At 34.9% G+C, this 10,113-nt stretch overlaps 4 protein-coding genes across 4 annotated transcripts; 2 read left to right on the forward strand and 2 right to left on the reverse strand.

Moving 5' to 3' along the window:
- On the forward strand, nt 100–681 carry LOC104745382 (protein LURP-one-related 10-like; the record flags this gene model as incomplete). The annotated part of the gene is given in 2 exon segments (XM_010466593.1): nt 100–330; nt 455–681. Coding segments are annotated over 2 exon segments (375 nt in total), but the record flags the coding sequence as incomplete, so codon positions are not given.
- On the reverse strand, nt 913–2,210 carry LOC104745381 (dihydroneopterin aldolase 1). The gene is made up of 3 exons (XM_010466592.2): nt 2,087–2,210; nt 1,506–1,707; nt 913–1,396 (listed from the first exon to the last, which is right to left on the reverse strand). Exons 1-3 carry the CDS (start codon nt 2,121–2,123, stop codon nt 1,198–1,200), a joined length of 438 nt encoding a protein of 145 aa, XP_010464894.1. The 5' UTR covers nt 2,124–2,210; the 3' UTR covers nt 913–1,197.
- Nucleotides 4,663–8,109, forward strand: LOC104745380. The gene is made up of 4 exons (XM_010466590.2): nt 4,663–5,471; nt 5,990–6,148; nt 6,243–6,932; nt 7,021–8,109. The coding sequence occupies exons 1-4, from the start codon at nt 5,133–5,135 to the stop codon at nt 7,957–7,959; spliced, it is 2,127 nt and encodes a 708-aa protein (XP_010464892.1). The 5' UTR covers nt 4,663–5,132; the 3' UTR covers nt 7,960–8,109.
- LOC104745379 (uncharacterized protein At5g06450-like) lies at nt 8,178–9,417 on the reverse strand. The gene is made up of 2 exons (XM_010466589.1): nt 9,304–9,417; nt 8,178–8,937 (listed from the first exon to the last, which is right to left on the reverse strand). Exon 2 carries the CDS (start codon nt 8,930–8,932, stop codon nt 8,330–8,332), a length of 603 nt encoding a protein of 200 aa, XP_010464891.1. The 5' UTR covers nt 8,933–8,937; nt 9,304–9,417; the 3' UTR covers nt 8,178–8,329.

The raw sequence follows: 10,113 nt of genomic DNA on the forward strand, positions 1-10,113 counted from the left end.
AAAGTTTTTTTTTTTTTTTTTTTTTTTTTTGTAATGGTTGAAATTAGCCACAATTTTAGACTCTTTATTTAATTTTGTGACGTTAATTAAAAACTGCAGAGGGTGAGCTTGCATGATAGGTGGCAAGTATTTAGAGGAAAAAGTACGAGCCAAAGTGATCTAGTATACACATTGAAACGATCGTCGATGATTCAAATTATGAAGCCAAAACTTGACATTTTCTTGGCTGAAAATAAAGAAATGAAGGTATGCGACTTCCATGTCAAAGGAAGTTGGCTCGACCGGTCATGTGTCGTTTACGCCGGCAAGTCTGATGTCATTGTTGCTCAGGTAATCAAACTGGTTCAGATGTTTTGTAATTTATAAAATGGACTAGCTAGTGTGTATATATATGATCGAGATCAGATCGTGCTGATTTGATTCATTGCTGTTTTGTTTTATGTGGGTTTTTCAGATGCACAAGAAACATACCGCACAAAGCATATTAATTGGGAAGAGTAATTTCTCGGTTACGGTCTATCCGAATGTTGACTTTGCTTTTATTGTCTCCCTCATTGTAATTCTCGATGACATTAACAAGGAAGATTCTGAAGACTAAAATTATTTTTTCCAGCTAAAATTCTTTTGTGCGTTGCAAATTCTTGAAGTGATATATAATATCATTGATATCATTTTTTATTATTTTTTTGACAATTATTGATATCGTTATAATAAATATATATCATATTTATAAAAAATGTGCAAAAGAAAAATCCATTGTTTCTTTTTAAACAGACCTTATTTTTCAATGAGCGATTTCTTGTTTATTGGCACAGTGATGCGTCAAAAGATACTCGGATCCAAATATGACAACTGGTTCTGGTTGGGTGCTGAATGATGATTTCAATAATACTTGTTATAAGCACTATAAACTGATCCCAAATGTGCGCAATGATTTTATTACTTAACAACACACAAAGAACATAATCTCTTGTGACATAGGAAAAGAACAGACCAATCCCAATAGACAATCTATGATTCCGAAAGAGCATTAATAAAAAAAGAAAAAAAAAAAAAGAGAAACATCTAAATCAGCTCATGACATGGTTCAAAGCTTTTAGATATACATGAAGATGATATGAAAAAGATACACATGGATAGAGTAATAAACTTTATTATCCCGACAAAGTTTTTGAGGGTTGTTCAGGTTTAATTGAACTAGTGCTTGCGTTGCTGTCTGAATATCTCGACACCTAAGTAATCGATAGTGCTCTTAATAAGTGCAACATTTGGCTTCACGAGCTTCACTCGAACAGCGGTTACCTGAGGGAATTTGTCAAGCGTTTTGGTGGCGATGAGTTCCGCGACTGCCTCTAGAAGGTTTCTTGATGATCCTTCAACAGCTTCCTTAGCTATGCTGCAAACAATATCATTCTTTCCACAATAAAATCATAACTTCAAAGACAAAGCTAGTCATCATAACTTAAGGATGGACACAAATCGGATACAATAATAAATTATCTAACCTGAAAATGTCGACATAGCTGATTGTATCTGCTAAGTCGTCTGATACACCAGCCTTTTTCAGACTGGTACAAGCATCAATGTCAACAAGAAACATCTGCCCCAGTGTCGTCTCTTCAGGAATCGCTCCATGGAATCCGTAAAATTTCAACCCTTTTAGTACCAGTTTGTCCCCAAGCATTGACTCTGATAATTCTGTGCCAACTATATAACAAAAACTGCAAATTAAGTCTTATGAAAACAAAACAAAAAAAGTATATATTATATGTTTTCATCCACAGTTTTTGTTTACAAAAGCAAGAGTCTTGTGACAGTTTTATACACACATAACATTAACTAACGAAGAATACACCAAATCTATCACTGGAGCTTAATGAACAGTAAAACCATGTCAAGAGAAAATAACTAATTGGAAGACAAGAATAAAAAACTAGTAGATATCTCGATCTTCATCATCTACTCGACACTAAAGTCAACAAACCCAAAAANAAAAAAAAAAAAAAAAAAAAAAATCCGATATACATGATAACTCGAGATTTTTGCAACCGGTACAGGATTTCAAAAGGAAAAATATGGATTATACCTCGCCGTTCCAACGTCGCCGGAGCCGTCGTCTCCATTGAGTTCGCGGCAGTAGATTGATTTTTGGGATTTAGATTGAGAGATGTCGGACGAAATCAGTTTAAATATTGAAAGTGAATAATTGAAGCAGACAGAGAGGCTCTATAGTAGTAGCACAATCTCAAATCTGTAGGCCCAAAAAATCTTGGAAAACATTTTTTTTTATTTTCCTCGTTTTCTTTTTTCTTCCTAAAAAAATATTTATTACAACGGAAAAATCACATTTTAAACTTTTAAAATGTCAAAGAGTATCACTTTGAAATTTTTTTACTAACACAAAAAAACTTTAAAATAATTTCACTAACACTTTAAACCTTAAAATTACCTTTCTTGTTTGCACCGCCATAAAAGATGACAGAACAGTAATATCCGTCAACGTGAAATAGTTAAACTATGTTGGTTTGATTTAAATACTTGTTTAATTAATTTAATTTAATTTAATTATTTATTACAATTGATACAAAAATAAATAAAAATATATCAAAGCAAAAAAAATGAAGAATCAGAGGTAGAGGTAAGATTAAAACATTTGACAAATGTAAAATTGAAGACGATAACATATTTAGAAGATTTATTGGTTTCCAATGAGAAATCAATCGATTTGATTCAGAATCCAGTGAGATACATTTATTAAAATGATTAATAATGTGAAGAGTAACGTCGTAAAATTTTTGTCTATAATGAAGATGAACGCAAAATTATATTTTATCTTTATATTTATTTATAAAAACTAAAACTGATTAAAATTTAAATCAAACCAACATATTTTCACTATTTTACGTTGACGGATATTATTATTCTATTATTTTTATGGCAGTACCAAAATGAAAGTTAGTTTTAAGGTTTAAAGTGTTAGTAAAATCATTTTAAAGATTTAAAGTGTTAGTAAAATCATTTTAAAGGTTTATAGTGTTAATAAAATTCTCTCGATGTTTAAAGTGCTACCCAGTGACACTTTGAAGGTTTAAAATGTGATTTTCCAATTAAGAATTGAGAGATATGTATGTTTTTTTAAAAATGTATATATATTAGTATATTTAAATATAGTGCATTCATCACTATCCACTAAATAATGATAGATAATTATTATAGTACATGTAATTGGAAGATACTTTTACTATAAATTTTACTTATAAAATTCCTAATTATTGACAAAAAAACAAAATTCCTAACTAAACTTTAATTTTTAAAGCAATCTAAACTTTTATGATCTTGTCTATTTAATAGAATATCTAGTAAAAAACAATGTAATGGCTACTTAGAGCTACAAAAAAAAAAAGATGTTTCACTTTATTTCAAGGAATCCACACTTGGCATTTTGCTTTCATGATTATAATTTCTACAGTAATTTTTAATCATAGTATTCTTAGATTTTTTTTAACTTAATTGGTTTTTAAAGATATATCTTATTGTAATACTGATGATGGGTGAGTAATTTGACTTGCATGGCTAATTAGTGCTAATTTATAAAAGTAATGACATATTATAAAGAGATCCATTTCAAATTTGTTATTTAATTAATTTTTATACAATAATTGCGAAAGTAATCCTTTCAAGGATGTTACAACACTACTAGCTAGCTAGTTGTTGACAACACATTCTTATGCGATAATAGAAATCCACGACCATGCATAATGCAAAGATACCGTATGTTCCTTTCGTGTGAAGCATAACTATGACCAGTGACCACCACATTCAGTGGCATGAACCATGTTGTCGCATAAAATAATCATGTAAAAGTAGGGATGTTAAAAGTGAGTAAAACCCCAATGGATATCCGAAATCATGTTTAAAACTGGGTTTTGGGATTTCCTTTTTTTCTAAGAAATCAAACGGGTTAAAAATGGGTATGTACCCGAAACTATAAAATTTTACAGTAAAAGTGAAACTAATATTTTTCTTCTTCTTTTCTTGTGAAAGATAAGTCAAACTTACATAGAGAAAGTCAGAAAACTCTTAGGACAAACAAACAAATATAAACCTTAAAATATATAAACACTTCTTATGAAAAAGGCTTGTAGGATGTAATTTTTTTTTTCACATGGAATTTGATTATTAAAGATCGATCAGCAGCTTAACTCTAATAAATAATAATATTATTAATCAACAAGATCATCATATTCATTCTCATACACATTTCTTTGCTATAATTTTGAGAGGAATCATCATAAATTCATAATAGACAAGTGCAAGAAAGATTATGCGACAAAAACACATGGTCTACAAATTCCTCAACACATGGACAAAAAACACATGAAACCAAAATTTGAAGTGTTAAACTAATTTGGTTTTGATTAAACAAAAGAAAAGGAAAAAAAAAAAAAGATAAGACAAAAACGGAATTTTATTAACGCCGTTAAGCAGTCGCGTCTCCCCCACCCGTGACGTTGGGATTATGGTTAGAAATGGGAAGTCAATCTAAACCGGAACAAAACGACACCGTTATACATAACTTAACCACGGTTAATTAGTCCACGCATCGGTTAAAGACCGGTTTGTTTGTTTTATCCGCCCACCACTGCTCTCTATCGTTAAAGAGAGGGACAGATCTGTGAAGTTGAGATCTTTCTTTTTTTCACTTTCTTCGTTGTCTTTCTCTGTCTACACGCTTGTGAGCTAGTGTGTTCTGTTTCTGCGCCACTCTCTCTCTCTTTACTGTTTTCTTCTCTCCTCCTCACGGCATAACTTTTTGCAATCTTTTAGCTGAAGCTAAATTTTTAACAAGTTGTTGTTTTTTTCTTCAATTTCTTACCTTTTTGATCTCTCTCTGTTTCCAAGAAGAAACCCTCTTCTAATATAGATTTCTGGGTCTAAAAACTTCTTTCTATTTTTGGGCATTGATCTTTTTTATTCTTAGGTTAGCTATAGATTGAAGGCAAAGAAACCTTTTTTCTAAGATTCTCTAGGTTTCCCCAAATTTCTCAACTACTGCAAAAGAGTTTTGTTACGTTTCTTTGATCTCGTGTGTTTTTTATCTTGACGACTCCAAATTTTCCAATTTTGCGTAAATGGTGGTGAAGATGATGAAGTGGCGACCATGGCCGCCGTTGGTAACGAGGAAATACGAGGTGAAGCTTGCGGTGAAGAAGCTTGAAGGTTGGGATCTGGTGCGTGAAGGTGTACCGGAGAAGGAGGAGAGGTTGACGGTGGAGATTCGCTGGAAAGGACCTAAAGCGACATTGGGATCTTTAAGAAGGACGGTGAAGAGGAACTTTACCAAAGAAGCTCTGGGAGAAAGCGATGTCGTTTCATGGGATGATGAAGAGTTTCAGAGTTTATGCTCTCTTACTTCTTACAAGGACAGTTTGTTTTATCCTTGGGAGATTGCTTTCTCTGTCTTTACCAATGTAAGTCTTTAGAATCAGTATCTTAAGATTTGATATCTAAGTTGTAGATTCGAATGTTGAACTTTGGAAATGGTTTGATTAGGCTTTAGATGGAACCATAGATAGCTGGGTGATCAAATCACGAGACTTTTTGATTTTTTTGGCTGGAAGATTTTGATTGCCATTAATGAATGTCTCAACGTGTTTGATTCTAAGACTTGAAACTAGAGCTTGATTCCTGTTGTTCTAGAGGTTGAGGTTCTATTATGTTACATTTCAAACTATGTTTAATTGTTATAGGCTGTAGATGGAACCCTCCTAGCTAGGTGATCAAATTTTGATTTGTTGGCTGGAAGATTTTGATACTGATTAATGTCTCAACGAGTTTGATTAAGACTTGAAACTTGAGCTTGATTCCTGTTGTTGTAGAGGTTGAGGTTCTATTGTGTTACATTTCAAACTATGTTTAGTTGTTATAGGTATGTTGGTGTCAATTTCCTCAGAGACAAATAAATTGATTTATGGTTTTTGATTCCTAGGGAATGAAGCAAGGACAGAAGAATAAAGCTCCTGTTGTTGGAACTGCATTTTTGAATCTTGCTGAATATGCCCGTGTGACTGATAAAAAAGAATTCGAAATAAACATTCCTCTCACGCTCTCTGCTTGTGTTGCCTCCGAGCCACATCCATTGCTCTTTGTATGGTTTACTTCTTCTCTCTTTCGTTACTTCTCTACTTTCTTGGATCAGTTATGGGTTTTCTGACCTTTTGAGATACTCTTGTTCCTTTTAGGTATCATTGAGCCTGCTTGAGCTTAGAACCACTCCAGAAACATCAGACTCGGCAGCACAAACTGCGATTGTACCTGTGCCTGTGCCTGTCTCTGTCCCTGTCCCGTCCCCATCACCACAACAGCCTAGTGAAACACACTCAAATGAGAAGGAGGATGTTTCTGCAATCAAAGCTGGTCTCAGAAAAGTCAAGATTTTTACAGAGTTTGTTTCTACAAGGAAAGCCAAGAAAGCTTGCCGGGAAGAAGAAGGCAGATTCTCAAGCTTTGAATCATCAGAATCACTTGATGATTTCGAGACAGATTTTGATGAATGCAAACAAGACTTGATGAGTGTGAGAAAATCTTTCTCTTATGGACCTTTGTCTTATGCAAATGGTGTGGGAACTTCTTTAAACTGTGGCGCCAAAGTCAGCGACGAAGACGAAGATTGGGTTTATTATAGCCACAGGAAGTCCGACGTAGGAACAGGTTGCTCGGACGTTGAAGATCCCGCTGCTGGTTTGGTCTATGAGACATCACTTCTTCCACGGCGTAGCATATTGCCATGGAGGAAGCGGAAGTTGAGCTTTAGGTCTCCGAAATCCAAAGGAGAGCCTTTGTTAAAGAAGGATAATGGAGAAGAAGGTGGAGATGACATTGATTATGATCGGAGGCAACTTAGTGCAGATGAAGCTCATTCTCTTTTTGGTGTAAGTTCTTATTTACTGGTCAGGTGTCTAATGCAGTTGGTATGGTCTATGTGAATCAAGTTCTCATTTTGCATGTTTTAATTTGCAGAGCAAGATTGATGAAGATTCATATGCGAATCAGCGATCTTCTTTCTCGGAGTTTGGAGAAGACAGTTTTGCGATTGGAAGTTGGGAGGAGAAAGAAGTGATAAGCAGAGATGGACACATGAAGCTTCAGACAAATGTCTTTCTTGCTTCTATTGACCAGAGAAGCGAGCGAGCAGCTGGTGAGAGCGCTTGCACAGCTCTTGTAGCTGTTATTGCGGATTGGTTTCAGAAGAATGGTAATCTCCTACCGATCAAGTCTCAGTTCGATAGTTTGATCAGAGAAGGTTCTTTAGAGTGGAGAAACCTCTGTGAAAACGAAACGTATATGCAGCAGTTTCCCGACAAGCATTTTGATCTCGATACCGTGCTACAAGCGCAGATCCGTCCTCTAACAGTTATCCCCGGGAAGTCATTTGTTGGTTTTTTCCACCCCGACGGGATGATCAATGAAGGAAGATTCGAGTTTTTGCAAGGCGCAATGTCGTTTGATAGTATTTGGGCTGAGATTATCAGTCTTGAGGAAAGCTCAACGAATATCGATAGTTATGTTGATGACTCTCCACCTCGTGTTTACATTGTGAGTTGGAATGATCACTTCTTTGTCCTCAAAGTTGAAAAGGAAGCTTACTATATCATTGACACACTTGGAGAAAGGCTTTACGAAGGTTGTGATCAAGCTTACGTTTTGAAATTTGACCACAAAACCATCATCCACAAGATTCTTCATACAGAAGAAGCAGGATCCGAGTCAGAACCTGAATCAGAGATTGTGTGCAGAGGGAAGGAGTCATGTAAAGAGTATATTAAGAATTTCTTGGCGGCAATACCAATTAGAGAGTTGCAGGAGGATATCAAGAAAGGATTAGCCTCCACCGCGCCTGTTCATCACCGTTTACAGATCGAGTTTCATTACACTACAAATGTAGAAAGTGTGGTATGAAAGCATAGGCAGAGAGTTGCTAACGTTTTGTTGAGTTTCTTGTAAGTTTTGTAACTCTCTCTTAGCTTAACTAACTTGTGAATGTGATCTAGAGTAAAACCAGTCTGTATCTAACTCTTTTAAATAAACATTTTTGCTCGTTTAATTCTCCATGTCTCATTTGTGGTTCGTTTTATTCATCCAGTTTTAAATTTGGCAAGTAACATAATCTCAAAATCTTCAGACAAAAAGACAATCCGGGCATGATTTTATTCAGACAATACAGTTCAGTCATAGCAACAACAAACAAATCAAAATGCACAACAGGAAACAATCAAGCGCAATCTCACAAATCCCATTTGATCAAGAAAGTGAACATAAGTTAGGTAGGTCACAGCTGCAATTGATCGTACACATTGAAAATAAGCCAACCTTCAATGGCAGCAGCTTCAATACGATCATTAGCACTTGCTTCATCCCACTTAGACTGGATCGAATCAAGGCGACTCATGTCATACCAAAGAATCTTGTGAGCTAATTCCCTAGTTCCAAGAAACTCAACAATTGGAGTTCCTCGTGCTACCGCAGCTAATTTCCCAATCTCCAAAGAGCTTCGAATCACAATACCATGGTTCTCCTTAAGCAAAGCGAGGTCTTCTTGAATCTGGACACCAACGAATGTGACAAACTTGGAAGCAAAGAAACGGTAAAGATCCTTGAGATTATCGCTGAAGGTCTTTGGGAGGCGGAGGAAGAGACAGAAGTTTTTCGTGCTAAACTTCACTGAGCAGAGACGCCATTCAGACTTCTTGTCAACAGATTGAACATCCCAATACACATCGAAGACAATGGAGCGGTTTCCGTTCCAGACGGAATCTTCAAGGATCTTGGTTAGGTAAGGAGAGATATCGGTTGATGATTCAACATCAATGGCTTTGGTCTGGATCCAAGAATTATCAACCATCATAAACCCTGGACCATCGAAGGAGGCCATGTGGTCTGAAATCATCACAGGAAAATAAGATCAAATTTACGCATTGGACACAGCATCGTAGATCCATCAGTACAATTCTAATAAAAACCATTCATCTGACACGTGATACGTGAACTAATCGATTTGAGAAGGTAGCAGCTATTCAAGAAATATCCTTAATGGGTCTTTGCTAGAACAACAAATTTACTCTAGTCAACGTTTGGATTCTATGAACTGAATACAAAGGTACGACCTTTACTAAGTGTCGAACAGAGAGAGATTAAAACCCCCAAAATACGTTGATGATAAATAGAACATACTTTTGTTGATTTGGTTTGAAGATTGTCATATACACATCCAAACACATAAACCCAGAAAAGAGGAAAACGAACCTTGAGATTCCGGTGAGAGATGAAGGGTGATATAGTAAACGGAGTCGGAGAGAGAGATAGAGAGAGACTGTTTCTGGGTTTATATTGCGCGAGTGAAAAAGTAAAGGCCTGCACAGTGAAAGAAAGAAAGAAGAACACGTGTCTTAATCTACGTATTCCACACGTGCGGATGTCGCCATGCGTGCTTTGGTTAATTTTTCGGTTCACTTTGTTTAACATTTGGCACTCTCTGTTTCATATCAATTAGTAGAGAGCTTGCTGGTTTGAAATTTGATTAGAGTTTTAAAGATTTTAAATGTTATCTATCTATACTAGAATTTTTGCAGCAGTTTTTGCTTAAAAATACTAATAAAGAAAGTTTTAGCAATTAATGTTATTAATGTAATTAATTCTGTCGACCTCTAGCAATTTTATATGGATTTCTTAGGGGGGGTGTATTCAACTTGACATTTTAAGTGATTTGTGTGAAATTTACAAATTCTATGTTATTCAATCATGGATTTTAAAAATTCTATTAAAATCCACTGTTATTGAACTGATGATTTAAAAATCTATTTTAAAATCCATTAAAATCCCTTGTTATTGAACTGATGATTTAAAAATCTACTTTAAAATCCACTGTTATTCAAAACAGTTTTGTAGATTAGGATTTTAATAATTTTTAGGATTCTGGAGGATTTGTTTAGTTAAAAATATAGAAATCCAAATCTCATGGTTTTAGGTGGGATTTGAAAGAATTTTACAGAAAATCATATGAACTTCTCTAAAATCTATCAAAATTCTAAATTTCCTAAATCCCATCAAATTCTC

This window comes from Camelina sativa, chromosome 15, assembly GCF_000633955.1.
Source record: "Camelina sativa cultivar DH55 chromosome 15, Cs, whole genome shotgun sequence".
Classification (NCBI taxonomy): domain Eukaryota; kingdom Viridiplantae; phylum Streptophyta; class Magnoliopsida; order Brassicales; family Brassicaceae; genus Camelina; species Camelina sativa.

Bases quoted from the DNA above. Each gene is read 5' to 3' on its own strand.
- LOC104745381 (XM_010466592.2), bottom strand. From the start codon at position 2,123: ATGGAGACGACGGCTCCGGCGACGTTGGAACGGCGAG. The intron at 1,708-2,086 runs GTATAATCCATA...TTTGTTATATAG, and splicing joins GGCGACGTTGGAACGGCGAG to TTGGCACAGAATTATCAGAG. The intron at 1,397-1,505 runs GTTAGATAATTT...TATTGTTTGCAG, and splicing joins AGCTATGTCGACATTTTCAG to CATAGCTAAGGAAGCTGTTG.
- LOC104745380 (XM_010466590.2), top strand. From the start codon at position 5,133: ATGGTGGTGAAGATGATGAAGTGGCGACCATGGCCGCCGTTGGTAACG. The intron at 5,472-5,989 runs GTAAGTCTTTAG...TTTGATTCCTAG, and splicing joins CTTTCTCTGTCTTTACCAAT to GGAATGAAGCAAGGACAGAA. The intron at 6,933-7,020 runs GTAAGTTCTTAT...TTTAATTTGCAG, and splicing joins AAGCTCATTCTCTTTTTGGT to AGCAAGATTGATGAAGATTC.
- LOC104745379 (XM_010466589.1), bottom strand. From the start codon at position 8,932: ATGGCCTCCTTCGATGGTCCAGGGTTTATGATGGTTGATAATTCTTGG.